A 16,779-nucleotide genomic window follows, 5' to 3' on the forward strand; every position below is an offset into this window, starting at 1 on the left:
TGTTGATGCAGATTGGGACAGTATATTTAGTTCTTGTTTTAAAGTCTCCAAATGTGTAAACCACTCTGAAATGTTCTACAAGCTTATACAGAGGGCCTACTTCACCCCTGAAAGACAACACAGGATCTGGCCTTCACAATCCAAATCATGTTGGAGGAAATGCGGCTCTACGGGGGATATCTTTCATATCTTTTGGGCATGCCCAAAGGTACAGCCTCTATGGAGAGAGGTTTTACATATGGCTAGTACAGTGTTAGGGCTCAACATCCCCATGGACCCAGCTTTAGCGCTATTCCATTTATGCGTTGATCGCCTAGCCGTAGGTGATCGTTACGTCTTGGGACATATCTTGATAGCCACTAAAGCTGCTATAGCACAATTATGGAAGTCTGAGAATATTCCTACCTTAGAGTTTATTCAAAATAAAATTCATAAACATTTCATTTTCGAAACAGCGGAGGCTAAATACTCTTCCTCGGCTAACTCTATTCACCTGAAATGGTTAGGATGGTCCGACTATAGGAGTAGAGAGGGTAGGCTAACTGTTTATAGCTCTTCAATTGATGTGTCTGTGCTTTACCCATCCTAGATCGACCTCTACAAGAATGTTGTGCTATCGGGTATTCTCTAAATGTAATGCACTTTAATCTTTATTGTCCTTTTTTTTCTCTCTTCTTCCATCTCTTTTCTCAAATGCTTTCGCCTCCTCATGTATTTGAAAGCTTAATGTAGTCAATTGTATATTCATCCAACTGTGCACTGTTTATATCCTGTATATGGTAACCATTCTGGACTTCCCCTGTGTTTCCCTTACCCCTATTTCTTTTTTCAGTTCCCCATTTCTGTGTGTAAACCCTTCAATAAAAATTGAATGTTTAAAAAAAAAAAAAGAATACTAACAAGTCCTAGCAATCGCCCACTTCTTGAACTAACCAATGATCCCAGGTGCAGTACATGTCCCACCCCCTAACCAATGGAAAGAGAGCACACAGTATCTATTGTAGTATGTCTTGAGTTAGTAAATAAATATAGCTTGCAATAGGCTTGGACACACAAGACTCTGCAATGTTTTCACACTGAAGGCTGGAGCCCTGGTCCAGGTTGCGCCGGCGAAGTCATTCCCACGTAAGTTTCTCTGTGACCATCTTGTTCTCCTTCTGTGTTAGCCATTTACTCTTTCTCTCGGTTATTATTTGCGATTGTGCCACTATTGTATATTCATGTCTAGTTATTCTGTTTAGGTATTAATGTTAGTTTTGTAGTTTATAAGCTGTAACTGTTTGCCCCTTTTACATACTAAAATCATCTAGATAAAGGTTTTGGAACCTTACAAGGTATTGTGTGTTTATCATTACATTGCTAAGGGTACTCTGAGCGTCTCAATCGCTCAAGCAGCTTTTATATTAACAAGGTTAATAAGCATTATATCATTACAGTATTACAGTACAAAGGTTTTACAGTATAAGCATATCCTTTCAGTGTGTTGCTAGCAAGGTTGAGTGTCATTCTGTGAGCGTCTGCGCCGCTCGTGTTCTCGTGGGCACTGCGTCTGCTACGCTATAAGCGTACCATTACGGTTCTTCATACGCCAATTGCGTACTGAATCTGGTACAAATATATAGTGAATGTTATCAGGTAAAGAATAGGCTTTATCAAAAGTGCGGATGACCCTGCAACACTGATTGACCAAACTTGAGGTCATCATCGGCCAAGGTCTCAAACCTGTAAAACTTGGCATCCGTGTTTGCCCCCCGACCAAGTAGCCGCTCGGCAAAGTTGCAACGCCGAGACACCCCGGGCAGCTGCCCAGGAAGAGCCCACCTTTCTAGTAGAATGGGCATTCACCGAATTCGGTAACTGCAATCCTGCCGTGGAATGAATCGTACCTCTGATCCAGCGCGCAATGGTCTGCTTAGAAGCAGGATAACCAACCTTGTTGGGAGCATACAGGACAAACAGAGCCTCTGTTTTCCGAATTTGAGCAGTCCTTGCGACATAAATTTTCAAAGCCCTGACCACATCTAGGGACTTTGATGCAGAGAAGGTGTCAGTAGCCACTGGCACCACAATAGGATGGTTTATATGGAAAGAGGAAACCACCTTCGGAAGAAATTGCTGCCGAGTTCTTAACTCCGCCCTATCTTCATGGAAGATCAAGTAAGGGCTCTTGTGAGACAAGGCCGCTAACTCAGGCACCCGCCTTGCGGATGCTAAGGCCAACAGTATGACCACTTTCCAAGTGAGAAATTTTAACTATCTCCTGTAGAGGTTCAAACCAATGTGATTGAAGGAACTGCAACACCATGTTAAGATCCCACGGTGCAAATGGAAGTTGGATGGGCAAAACCCCTTTCACGAACATCTGAACTTCTGGAAGGGAGGCCAACTGTTTCTGAAAGAAAATTGTTAAGGCCGAAATGTGGACCTTAATGGAGCCCAATTTCAGACACGCATCCACACCCGCCTGTAGAAAATGGAGAAAAACGTCCCAAGTGAAACTCTTCCGTTGGAGCCTTCTTGGATTCACACCAAGATACATATTTTCTCCAAATACAGTGGTAATGTTTAGATGTTACTCCTTTCCTGGCCCGAATGAAAGTGGGAATGACTTCTTCTGGAATACCCTTTCGGGCTAGGATCTGGCGTTCAACAGCCATGCCGTCAAACGTAGCCGCGATAAGTCTTGATACACGCACGACCCCTGCTGCAGCAGGTCCTCGCAAAGAGGAAGAGGTCGAGGATCTTCTATGAGTAAATCTTGAAGATCTGGATACCAAGCCCTCCTTGGCAAGTCTGGGACAATGAGGATCGCCCGAACCCTTGTTCTTCTTACAATCTTGAGGACTTTTGGAATCAGTGGAGGTGGAGGGAAGACATACACCGACTGAAACACCCACTGTGTCACCAGTGCATCCACTGCTATTGCTTGAGGGTCTCTCGACCTGGAATAATATCTCTGAAGCCTCTTGATGAGACGAGATGCCATCATGTTTACTTGAGGGACTCACAAAGATCTGCCACCTCTGTGAAGACGTGTGGGTGGAGGCCCCATTCTCCTGGATGGAGATCATGTCTGCTGAGGAAGTCTGCTTCCCAGTTGTTCACTCCCGGAATGAAAATTGCAGAGAGCGCTTGCATGTTTTTCCGCCCAGAGGAGGATTCTTGTCACCTCTGCCATCGCCGCTCTGCTTTTTATTCTGCCCTGACTGTTTATGTACGCCACTGCTGTTACATTGTCGGACTGAATCTGTATGGGTAGATCTTGAAGAAGATGCTTTGCTTGTAGAAGGCCGTTGTAAATGGCTCTCAACTCCAGAACGTTTATGTGAAGATAAGTTTCCTGACTTGACCATCTTCCTTGGAAGCTTACTCCGTGTGACTGCCCCCCAGCCTTGCAGACTTGCATCCGTGGTTACCAGGACCCAGTCCTGAATCCCGAACCTGCGACCCTGCAGTAGGTGAGCACTGTGTAGCCACCACAGGAGCGAAATTCTGGCTTTTGATGACAGGATTATCCTCTGGTGCATGTGTAGATGGGATCCGGACCACTTGTCCAACATATCCCACTGGAATACCCTGGTATGGAATCAGCCAAACTGCAAGGCCTCGAAGGCCGCTACCATCTTTCCCAACAACCAAATACATTGATGAATTGACACTCTTGTCGGTTTCAGAATTTGACCATTTTCTGGATTTCCAGAGCCTTTTCCACTGGAAGAAATACCCTCTGTACTTCTGTGTCCAGAATCAATCCCAGAAAGGATAACTTTGTTGTAGGTTCCAATTGTGATTTTGGAATGTTTATGATCCAACCGTGTTGTTGAAGCACTGTCGGGGAGAGTGCAATGTTCTGCACCAACCGTTCCCTGGACCTCGCTTTTATTAGGAGATGGTCCAGGTAAGGAATTATATTGACTCCTTTCTGACGAAGGAGGACCATCATCTCTGCCATCACCTTGGTGAAGACCCTCGGTGCCGTGGAGAGTCCAAACGGCAACGTCTGAAATTGGTAATGACAATCCTGTACCGCGAATTTCAGATAAGCTTGATGCGGAGGATAAATGGGAACATGTAAGTAGGCATCTCTTATGTCCACTGATACCATGAAATCCCCTTCCTCCAGACTGGAGATCACTGCTCTCAGAGATTCTATCTTGAATTTGAACCTTTTCAGGTATAGATTCAGAGATTTTAGGTTCAGGATTGGTCTGTCCGAGCCGTCCGGCTTCAGAACTACGAAGAGGCTTGAATAAAAACCTTCTCCCTGTTGTGAGCGGGGAACCAGGACAATGACTTGATCCTGGCACAATTTTTGTATTGCTGCAGTTACCACCTCCATGTCGGGGAGAGAAACTGGTAAGGCCGATTTGAAAAAGCGGCGCGGGGGAATGCCTTGAAACTCCAGTTTGTACACGTGGGACACAATTTGTAAGACCCACGGGTCTAGGCCAGAATGAACCCAGAACTGACTGAAAAGCTGCAGACGTGCCCCCACTCGAGCGGACTCCCGCAAGGGAGCCCCAGCGTCATGTTGTAGACTTGGCAGAAGCAGGTGACTTCTGCTCCTGTGATCCTGGGGACGCTGAGGACCTTTTTCCTCGTCCCCTTCCTCTACCTGCCAAGAAAAGGGAACTTTTACCCTTTTTGTATCTATTGGGCCGAAAGGACTGCATCTGAAAGTGATGAGGTTTCTTTGCCGGCGTAGGAGCATAAGGCAAAAAAGTTGATTTACCTGCAGTAGCTGCAGAAACTAAAGCATCTAGCCCATCACCAAACAAGGCCTATACTTTATACGGGAGAGACTCCATATTTGTTTCGGAATCTGCGTCAGCATTCCACTGGCGAATCCACAACGCCCTCCGTGCCGATACTGCCATGGTATTGGGCTCTTGGGATCAAGAGCATCTATCTCTCATAGCTTCACGCATGTATGCTGCAGCGTCTTTTATATGACCCAACGTAAGGAGAACCTTGTCTCTATCTATTGTGTCAATTTCAGAAGACAAGTTATCTGACCACTTTTCAATAGCACTACTCACCCACACACAGGCAATGGTAGGCCATGAGTAGTGTCCCATTGGCCACATAAATAGACTTCAATGTAGTCTCCAACTTGCGTTCTGCCGGCTCCTTGAGAGCAGCCATCCCAGGTGCAGGGAGAATCACGTTTTTTGTTAACCGTGACAGGGCCCTGTCTAAAACGGGGGGTGACTCCCACTTTGTCCTGTCCTCTACCGGGAAAGGATAAGTAGCCTGAATTCTTTTGGGGATCTGAAATTTCTTTTCAGGGTTTGCCCAGACACCCTCAAAGAGAGTGTTCAGTTCATGAGAAGGAGGAAACGTTACATTAGTTTTCTTTTCTTTATAGAGGTAAACCTTCTGCTGAGGTAAAGAAGGGATCTCCGTAACCTCTAACACCTCCTTTATAGCCACAATCATGTACTGAATGTTTTTAGCTAATTTTGGATCTATTGCCCTGGAATCACCAGTGTCGACACAGGAATCAGCGTCCGTGTCGGTGTCAGTCTGTATAACCTGAGCAAATGACCTCTTATGGGACCCAGAGGGATCCCCTGTGGATGAAAATACAGAGTTTTGACAAATCACATCTTCCACAGACTTTCTCCAAGTTTCTGCATGAGACTCAGACTTATCCAATCTCTTACTGATATGACTCACACTATCACGTAATTCTTTCACCCATTCATGCTCGTGGTGTGCCGGTAGCGCCACCACATTACAACTCTGTGTCCCCATAATGGCTTCCTCAGGGGAAGAGCTCCCTGCCTCAGACATGTCACACACGTGCACAACCACACCACAGACACCCCGGGGCTTATAGGGGACAGACCCACAGTAAAATCTGTCAGAAGGATACAGAAGGAATTGCCAGCTCACAACTCAGCGCCAGTAATAAATTGTCTGTGAAACACAAAATGCCCACTGACATGCAGCGCTTTTATAATTACACAATGTACATAGCACCAAATTTCACTGCCCCCCCCCCCCCCCCCCGTTTTACACTCTGATACTTGTTTCAGCAGTGGAGGAGGACCAGCGGTCTTCTCTGCAGCCTGGAGGGAGTGAAAATGGCGCTGAGCAGTGTGCTGGCTGTCTGAGTAAGAAGCCCCGCCCCTGTAATGGCGCGCTTTCACTCAGATTTAGACTCATGTTTATACTGGCGGGGTTAGGACTGTGCCGCAGCAACTTATGCCCCTAATCTGCCAGTCCTATAAGGGTTCATGCTGCCCAGGGCACCCCCCCTCCCCCCACGCCCTGCACCCTGCAGTACCTGTGTGTGTGGAAGCATGGCGCACAGCGTTCCCGCCCGCTGCGCGGTACCTTTCTAGCCGTCCCGATGTTGAAGAGTCTTTTCCTCTTACTCACCTGTCTTCTGACTTCTGGCGCTGTAAGGGGGGTGACGGCAGGCTGTGGGAGTGAGCACATAGCCGCAGCTAGCGTTCAGTACCCCTCAGGAGCTAATGGTGTCCTGTCAGCTTAGAAGCAGAGCCATGAAACTCACAGAAGTTGGTTCCTACTTCCTCCCCTAGGTCCCACGAAGCAGGGGGACTGTTGCCAGCAGTGCTCCCTGAAAATAAAAAACCTAACCTAAGTCTATTCCCGAGAAACTCAGTAGAGCTCCCCTGGAGGGCATCCAGTCTGCCTGGGCACAGATTCTAAACTGAGGTCTGGAGGAGGGGCATAGAGGCAGGAGCCAGTTCACACTCTGGAAAAGTCTTAAAGTGCCCATGTCTCCTGCGGATCCGTCTATACCCCATGGTTCTGAAGTGACCCCAGCATCCTCTAGGACGTATGAGAAATAAGAAAACTTATGGCTGCTAAAAAACAGCAGCCCTCTGACCATGGTCTGGCTCCTGCCGCACCAAACAAAAAACTGACGTGCACATGCGTGTAGATGGTGACACTACAACTACTGGATGATCATTGTGAATGTCTGAGGTATTGATACAATGCAAATTTGTTGAGATATTGTTTCTTTTTCAGATGGAACCATGGGTCGTGCACGTGATGCGACTGGCAAAAGGGAGCCATTGGTTTTGGCCGAGACCGGCATTTGTTTGTTGGTGATCCCTTGTAGACAGTGAGTAGTATCCATCTACAGTGGAAGAAGTATGGACACCAAGAATCTCAGCGGCGGAACAGTGGGCGAAAGCAGATCATGACAAATCGGGACCACAGGCATTTAGGGCGCCTAGCAACCACCAATCATTCCAAACGCATCAGGAACTGCACCAACAGTACAATGCCGGACCCAGCCAAACAGTCCCACAGGCCCATATCTGGTGAATTGGAGGGCCACGTGAGATGTGGTGGCATGTCAGACTGGTGCTCTGAAAACCTATTCAAGCCTTTCGGCCACTGTTCCACCGCTGAGAGCATACCTAAAGTTTAACACTAATGCGATAGCTGTTTGTATGGTAATTATTTTGAGCCATAGAGTAGGACCTGCAGTATAGTGGGGTCCCTTGTCAGGGGCTGCAGGCTTAAATGCACTGAGCAATACATGAACTAAAACTCCACTGTTTATTATTGTTAGTTAAAATACTGAGTGCAAGACACATTTATGTATGTAGTAAGGCTACTGGGAGACCTTAGATTGAGCAATATTGGATCTGACCATTACATTCCCTAAAGTCATAACCTCAGAACTGCTCAGAGCAGGAACTATTATTCACACGTAATTAGGAATGTGTTCATCATGAACAAGTCCACAATTACCGTCTGAAGGTTACACAATTATTTCAAGTCTACACTGATATTTGAGAATAAAGCCTTTAACAGAAAACTCCCCTGAAGAAGTCACTATTGACGAAACGCGTTGGGAGACACGCAATTTGGATTTAGAGTGAATTGGAGTGGATAAGAACAAGCCCGCCCATGCAAGGGTGACAACAAGTGCAAAACGCTTGTCTTATAATTATACAGATATGTACTTGTGATAAGCATTTACTCTGTTTTACTTGAAGTTCTAGATTCAAATTTCCTTTTATTTCTGAATCTTATACGAATTGTATTTGGTGAGCTCAGGTCTACTGTATAGCAGGAAATATTTCATACCTGCATCATCTAACAAAATGCATATAAATTAGGCACTCCACAAAAAACAATACTAATTATATTATATACATACATACACATTTATATATAATCACTAATAATAAACTTCTGCTTGTTACTTTTAATAACATTATAATAAGTGTGTAATAACTCTCTATGTGATATTTGTCATGGATAGCCTTGTGTTAGAAACACCCAACTGAGAACAGGGCTGATGGCGGAGGAGGGTGTAGGATAAGAGATTGCTGTAGTGACTGAGCAAAAAGAATATGTGACTTCTGTAATAAGTGTTAATTACTCACCTGTGCTGATATCTGTAGGGATCTCCTCCTCCTTACACTGCTGATCACCCCATACATACGTCTCTTCTTCTCCCTTCATATCAGTCACATACGTCTCTTCTTCTCCCTCTATATCTTCTGCCTTTATATCAGTCACATAAGTCTCTTCTTCTCCCTCTATATCTTCTGTCTTTATATCAGTCACATACGTCTCTTCTTCTTCCTCTATATCTTCTGCCTTTATATCAGTCACATACGTCTCTTCTTCTCCCTCTGTATCTTCTGCCTTTATATCAGTCACATACGTCTCTTCTTCTTCCTCTATATCTTCTGCCTTAATATCAGACAGACGTTCTATCTAAATAACCAAAAAATAAAGATATTTATGGTAAGAACTTACCGTTGTTAAATCTCTTTCTGCGCGGTACACTGGGCTCCACAAGGATAACATCGGGTGTAGACTAGGATCTTGATCCGGGATACCAACAGGCTCAAAGCTTTTGACTGTTCCCAAGATGCACTGCGCCACCTCCTCTATAACCCCGCCTCCGTGCACAGGAGCTCAGTTTCGTTAACCAGCCCAATGCAGTAGCAGGTATCAGAGACGACAATCGCTCGTAGCCAAGTACACCACACACTAAACACAGGAAAGGGTGTCAGCGGCTATGCCAATACCAACCCAAAGAAGCTAAGTGTGTCAGGGTGGACGCCTTGTGGAGCCCAGTGTACCTCGCAGAAACAGATTTAACAACAGTAAGTTCTTACCATAAATCTCGTTTTCTGCTGCGGGGTACACTGGGCTCCACAAGGATTAACATCGGGGATGTCCTAAAGCAGTTCCTTATGGGAGGGGAAGCACTGTAGCGGGCACAACAACCCGGTGTCCAAAGGAAGCATCCTGGGAGGCGGAAGAATCGAAGGCATAGAACCTTATAAACGTGTTCCCAGAGGACTACGTTGCCGCCTTGCACAACTGTTCAAGGGTCGCACCATGGTGGGCCGCCCAAGAAGGTCCTACCGACCAAGTAGAATGGGCTTTAATGGTAGCAGGAACCGGATGACCAGCCTGTACATAACCATGTGCAATCACCATTCTAATCCACCTGGCCAAAGTCTGCTTGGAAACAGGCCAGCCACGTTTGTGAAAACCAAACAACACAAAAAGAGAATCAGATTTCCTAAAAGAGGCAGTTCTCTTCACATTGATACGGAGAGCCCGTACCACATCCAAAGACCGCTCTTTGGAAGACAACTCAGGAGAATTAAAAGCCGGAACCACAATCTCCTGGTTAAGGTGGAAGGAAGACACCACCATAGGCAAATAACCTGGTCGCATTCTAAGAACCGGCCGTTCACGGTGAAAAATGAAATAGGGAGACTTACAGGATAAGGCACCCAAGTCCGATACCCTTCTATCTGAAACAATCGCCAGCAAGAAGAGGACCTTAAGGGACAGCCACTTAAGGTCAGCAGAGGCAAGAGGCTCAAACGGAGACTCTTGCAAGGCCTCCAAAACCACCGACAAGTCCCAAGGGGCCACAGGTGGCACATATGGAGGCTGAATCCGCAGCAAACCCTGAGTGAATGTATGGACATCAGGTAGGGTAGCTATCTTTCTCTGAAACCAAAGGAACAAAGCAGAGATGTGAACCTTGAGGGATGGCAGAGATGTGAACCTTGAGGGAGGCCAGACGCAGGCCTAAGTCCAGGCCCTGTTGTAGAAAGGCCAATAGTTTGGCCGTACTAAACTTCGAAATGTCATGATTATGAGACGCACGCCAAGTGAAGTAAGCATTACAGACCCTATGGTAGATCCGAGCAGAAGCCGGCTTACGGCCTTCAACACAGTTTGAACGACCACCTCAGAAAAACCCTTGGCACTCAGGACGGAAGCTTCAAGAGCTACGCTGTCAATGCCAGACGGGCCAAATCCTGGTAAACACAAGGGCCCCGAACGAGGAGGTCCGGACGTTGTGGAAGAAGAAGGGGACGATCCCACGAGAGTCCCAGTAGATCGGAGAACCAGTGCCATCTGGGCCACGCTAGCGCAACCAGAAGTAGGTTTCCGCCTTCTTGCTTGAACTTCCGTATTACTCTGGGCAGGAGAGACACCGGAGGGAACACATAAGGTAGCTGAAAGTTCCATGGTATTGCCAGAACGTCCATGAACGCAGCTTGAGGATCCCTTGTCCTTGCTCCGAAGACTGGAACCTTGTGATTGTGTCGAGATGCCATCAGGTCCACATCTGGAAGGCCCCACTTGTCCACGAGGAGTTGAAACACTTCTGGATGGAGGCTCCACTCTCTGGCATGTACGTCCTGATGAATGAGAAAGTCCGCTTCCCAGTTTAGGACCCTCAGAATGAACACTGCCGATATGGCTGGCAGATGATGTTCCACCCACTGAAGAATCTGTGATACTTCCCTCAATGCCATGCGGCTTCGAGTGCCGCCCTGATTGTCCGATTCTACTTGAACAGGTCTGTTCAGTATGAGATGCTGGGCCATTGTCAACGCATTGAACACTGCCCGCAGTTCCAGAATATTTATCGGGAGTAGAGACTCCTCCTTGGTCCACCGACCCTGAAGAGAGTGCTGTTCCAACACTACTCCCCAACCTCTTAGACTGGCATCCGTCGTCAGCAGGACCCAGTTGGATATCCAGAAGGGACGGCCCCTGCACAACCGTTGGTCCTGGGGCCACCAGCTCAGTGACAGGAGGACCCCCGGAGACAAGGAGATCATGTGAAACCTGATCCGGTGAGGCAGGCCATCCCACTTGGACAGAATCAACTTCTGCAGAGGGCGAGAATGGAATTGAGCATACTCCACCATGTCGAAAGCCGACACCATGAGACCTAGCACTTGCATTGCCGAATGAATCAACACTTGCGGACGAGATAGGAAGCATTGAATCCTGTCCTGAAGTTTCAGGACTTTCTCCTTAGACAGGAACAACTGCTGGTTGTGAGTGTCCAATAACGCCCCCAGGTGTACCATGCTCCGAGCAGGAACCAGGGAGGATTTCTTCCAGTTGATCAGCCACCCGTGGGCTTTCATGCACTGGACCGTCAGATCGAGATGACACAGGAGAAGATCTGGGGAATTCGCCAGGATCAACAATTCATCCAGATACGGCAGGATCCTGACCTCTTGACAGCGGAGTGAAGCAGTCATGACCGCCATAACTTTGGTGAAAACTCGGGGAGCCATTGTCAAACCAAAGGGTAACGCCCCGAAATTGGTAATGTAGGTTGCCCACCGCAAACCTCAGGTACTGCTGATGAGATACCGCAATAGGAATATGCAGGAAGGCATCCTGTATGTTCAGGGAGACCATAAAGTCCCCAGGCTCCAAGGCCAGAACAATAGAGTGCAGAGTTTCCATACGAAAGTTGGGAGACCCGCACATGCTTGTTCAAGGACTTCAGATTGAGAATGGGCCGTGAGGACTCGTCCGGTTTTCGGGACTAGGAACAGAATTGAATAGTACCCGTTGCCTCTTTGAGCTAGAGGAACCTGTACCACCACTCCGGTGGACAGGAGGGAGTGCACCACCAAATGCCAGGTGTATGCTTTTGCCGGATCCAGAGGCACATCTGTCAAACAAAATCGATGAGGGGGACGATTCTAGAAAGGTATGGCGTAACCTTCGAGTGACGACTTCACTTACCCAGTTATCCGAAGTGGTCTGCAACCATTCCTGGGCAAAACCTAAAAGTAGGCCCCCCACCTTGGGATCCCCCAGTGGGAGGCACGCCCCGTCATGTGGCAGGCTTGTCAGTTTTGGAAGCTGGCTGATGGGCGGCCCAGGCACGCTTCGGTCTGGGCTTGGCAGGTCTGGAAGCACGAGCTTGCTTTGGGTATGCCTGACCTTTTGCTTTTCCTGGAGGACGAAAGGGCAGAGCGAAAGTACTTTTAGCCTTCTGTACGGAAGGAGCCGTACTAGGTAGGCAAGTAGTTTTAGCAGTAGCCAGATCAGCCACAATCTTATTGAGGTCTTCTCCGAAGAGAATGTCTCCCTTGAAAGGAAGCACCTCCAGGGTTTTCTTGGAATCAACATCCACCGACCAGAATCTCATCCAAAGGATACGTCTTGCCAAGACAGACGTAGTAGCAGCCTTGGTCTCGAGCACCCCGGCATAGGAGGTTAAGGTACAGAGAAGCCGTGGTAATATACAAGAGACATTGTCGAGCATGCTCAGACGCATTGGAAGGCAGATCCGCCACAAACTCCTGAGCCCACGCCTCAACAGCTTCAGCAGCCCAAGTTGCTGCAATGGTTGGCCTATGCACAGCCCCTGCTAGGGTATAAATTGCTTTTAAAAAACACTCCACATGTCTATCCATCGGTTCCTTCAGGGAGGTGACGGTAGTTACTTGTAGAGCAGAGGAAACAACCATTTCCTCCATTACGTCTGCGGCCTCACTACCACACAGTGTGGGAGAAGCACCAGCGTCGTTGCCACGTGTAGCAGACATAAGAGCGTGCACAATATCGGGCAACCTGGTACAAGGTGTAGCAGCAATATACCCAGCAAGAACACACGGTGATGTGACAATGACAGCACAAACCGGGAGTTCAAGAGATATAAATCGATATGGTGACTATAAATCACAAGGAAAAATACACAGCAAGTATATCTTGTGATACAATCCTATATTATACAGAAAGAAATCTGATATACTTAGTCACTCAGGTATAGCAATATAGGAATAGCCCGCTGAGAGAAATACTCTGTAATAAGGCAGCCACGCAGCAGCTACATGCACACACACATATATAGTCACACACGTACCATGCAGAAATTATATACCATAAACTGCACTGGACTAGCAATACAAAGTAATACTCAGTACGGCTATATGTGATAACAGTAGATATAACAATATAGGAATAGCACGCTGAGTGAAATACTCTGCAATAAGGCAGCCACGCAGCAGCTACATGCACACACACATATATAGTCACACACGTACCATGCAGAAATTATACACCATAAACTGCACTGGACTAGCAATACAAAGTAATACTCAGTATAGCTATATGTGATAACAATAGATATAACAATATAGGAATAGCACGCTGAGTGAAATACTCTGCAATAAGGCAGCCACGCAGCAGCTACATGCACACACACATATATAGTCACACACATACCATGCAGAAATTATACACCATAAACTGCACTGGACTAGCTATACAAAGTAATACTCAGTATGGCTATATGTGATAACAGTAGATATAACAATATAGGAGTAGCCCGCTGAGTGAAATACTCTGCAATAAGGCAGCCACGCAGCAGCTACATGCACACACACATATATAGTCACACACATACCATGCAGAAATTATACACCATAAACTGCACTGGACTAGCAATACAAAGTAATACTCAGTACGGCTATATGTGATAACAGTAGATATAACAATATAGGAGTAGCCCGCTGAGTGAAATACTCTGCAATAAGGCAGCCACGCAGCAGCTACATGCACACACACATATATAGTCACACACATACCATGCAGAAATTATACACCATAAACTGCACTGGACTAGCTATACAAAGTAATACTCAGTATGGCTATATGTGATAACAGTAGATATAACAATATAGGAATAGCCCACTGAGTGAAATACTCTGCAATAAGGCAGCCACGCAGCAGCTACATGCACACACACATATATAGTCACACACATACCATGCAGAAATTATACACCATAAACTGCACTGGACTAGCAATACAAAGTAATACTCAGTATGGCTATTTGTGATAACAATAGATATAACAATGTACAGTAAGCACTGGATGTATATCACAGGGTGTTTGTACCACACCACCCTGACTGTATGCACTCTTTCTTATCTAACACAGTCCCAGTGACAGGTAGAATACTAAGTGTCCTGTAGGAAGCACAGAGCTGGCAGTCAGGCGGTTCCACAGAGGAAGATTTGCCCCAGCATTCCCAGGAACAGCTCAGCTCTGTCTGTAATGGCCGCTGCCCGGGAGTGAGGGAGAGAGAGAGATGCAGCTCCAGGGCGGGAACATTTGCAGAAATAGCGCCCTGGGGCTGGGGGAGGGGCCACAGGTCAGATCTGCTCCCCCTGCTGACATCCCCACCGGGCGCTGCGGGCAGTGAAAAGCGGGGTTATGTATAATAAAAAACCCAGACCTGTGCCCTGTAATTGTCCCTAGTGGCTAGTGGCGTGGCTGCCCAATAACAGTGTCCACGCCAGCGCATGCGCAGCCCGCCTCCTACAGCCGTGCTGGATCGCGGTAAAGTGCGGCCAGAGAGACCCCTTACCTCCCCCGTACCTGCGGCCCCACGATCCGGGAGGACAGTGGCGTGTGTGTGACTGATGCTGTGAAAGAACCGGAGCCTCCGCTGCAGTGACCCGGCAACCAGGGCGCGGGAGTATACAGCGCCGCTGGGGGCGATGGAGCTGCAGTCAGGGAAGTCTGTGAGACGTTGCCGGCTGCAGCCCTGTTACTCTGTCAGAAGACTCTTCAGTCTTTTCCTTTACAATAAAGCCATCAATAGGCTGCCTAATGCAGCACCCCTGTTATGTGCCTACTTACTGCAAGACTCCAACTTACAGACTGAGCTCCTGTGCACGGAGGCGGGGCTATAGAGGAGGTGGGGCTATAGAGGAGGCAGGGCTATAGAGGAGGCGGCACTGAGCATCTTGGGAACAGTCAAAAGCTCTGAGCCTGTTGGTGCCTCGGATCAAGATCCTACTCTACACCCGATGTTAATCCTTGTGGAGCCCAGTGTACCCCGCAGCAGAAAATACAATGGCATTTACATAGTGATTAAACTGAGGTGAAACAGTATAATATCAGTGTATAAGTCACGCTGCTCTACTCTCACCCTAAATCCCACCTACCTGATCCTCTTGTGGGATCCTGTGATTCTCCTCTGTACAATCCTGGGAATACAGTAGACGGGGACATCTCTCTGGGGTATCTCTGTTACTGGGTCCATCTGTAGGAGACACACAGTGACTGAGTACAGTGTATATATGTGATTATCAGATGATGTGTGTATAGAGGGGCCCCCATACCTGCTCTCCCCTATACAATACATGACAGTCTCCTCTTACCCAGTGATGTGAGGGGCCAGTGATTCTCCATCATCACGTCCTTGTACAGACCGCTGTGTTCCTCTATATACTCCTCCTCCTGCATGGAGACATAGACAGTGACATCCTGACACCTTATAGGAACCTGACACACACAGTGATACAGTCATCACCCAGACATTTCCCCTGGTGTTACTGTATAATGCCCCATTCCCAGCAGTCACCTCTCCAGTCATCACCCAGACACGTCCCCTGGTGTTACTGTATAATACCCCATTCCCAGCAGTCACCTCTCCAGTCATCACCCAGACACATCCCCCGGTGTTACTGTATAATGTCCCATTCCCAGCATTCACCTCTCCAGTCATCACCCAGACACATCCCCCGGTGTTACTGTATAATGCCCCATTCCCAGCAGTCACCTCTCCAGTCCTCACCCAGGCACATCCCCTGGTGTTACTGTATAATGTCCCATTCCCAGCAGTCACCTCTCCAGTCATCACCCAGACACATCCCCTGGTGTTACTTTATAATGCCCCATTCCCAGCAGTCACCTCTCCAGTCATCACCCAGACACATCCACTGGTGTTACTGTATAATGTCCCATTCCCAGCAGTCAGCTCTCCAGTCATCACCCAGACACATCCACTGGTGTTACTGTATAATGCCCCATTCCCAGAAGTCACCTCTCCAGTCATCACCCAGACACGTCCCCTGGTGTTACTGTATAATGCCCCATTCCCAGCAGTCACCTCTCCAGTCATCACCCAGACACATCCCCTGGTGTTACTGTATAATGTCCCATTCCCAGCAGTCACCTCTCCAGTCATCACCCAGACACGTCCCCCGGTGTTACTGTATTATGTCCCATTCCCAGCAGTCACCTCTCCAGTCATCACCCAGACACATCCCCCGGTGTTACTGTATAATGCCCCATTCCCAATTCCCAGCAGTCACCTCTCCAGTCATCACCCAGACACATCCCCTGGTGTTACTGTATAATGTCTCATTCCCAGCAGTCACCTCTCCAGTCATCACCCAGACACATCCCCTAGTGTTACTGTATTATGTCCCATTCCCAGCAGTCACCTCTCCAGTCTTCACCCAGACACGTCCCCTGATGTTACTGTATAATGCCCCATTCCCAGCAGTCACCTCTCCAGTCATCACCCAGACAAGTTCCCCAATGTTACTGTATAATGTCCCATTCCCAGCAGTCACCTCTCCAGTCATCACCGAGACACATCCCCTGGTGTTACTGTATAATGTCCCATTCCCAGCAGTCACCTCTCCAGTCATATCCCCCGGTGTTACTGTATAATGTCCCATTCCC

The 16,779-nt window shown here is 47.6% G+C and overlaps 1 protein-coding gene across 1 annotated transcript in view; it reads right to left on the minus strand.

Moving 5' to 3' along the window:
• LOC134983776 (zinc finger protein OZF-like) overlaps nt 1–16,779 on the minus strand; it is a 43,851-nt gene that overhangs the window by 22,206 nt on the left and 4,866 nt on the right. Inside the window, exons 3-5 of the mRNA XM_063949413.1 lie at nt 15,468–15,546; nt 15,252–15,349; nt 8,382–8,718 (exon numbers count right to left, since the gene is read on the minus strand). Coding sequence (XP_063805483.1) covers nt 8,382–8,718; nt 15,252–15,349; nt 15,468–15,501 — 469 coding nt within the window. The 5' untranslated portion in view covers nt 15,502–15,546. The remainder of the gene's footprint in view (nt 1–8,381; nt 8,719–15,251; nt 15,350–15,467; nt 15,547–16,779) is intronic.

Source organism: Pseudophryne corroboree (genome assembly GCF_028390025.1).
Source record: "Pseudophryne corroboree isolate aPseCor3 chromosome 3 unlocalized genomic scaffold, aPseCor3.hap2 SUPER_3_unloc_24, whole genome shotgun sequence".
NCBI lineage: Eukaryota > Metazoa > Chordata > Amphibia > Anura > Myobatrachidae > Pseudophryne > Pseudophryne corroboree.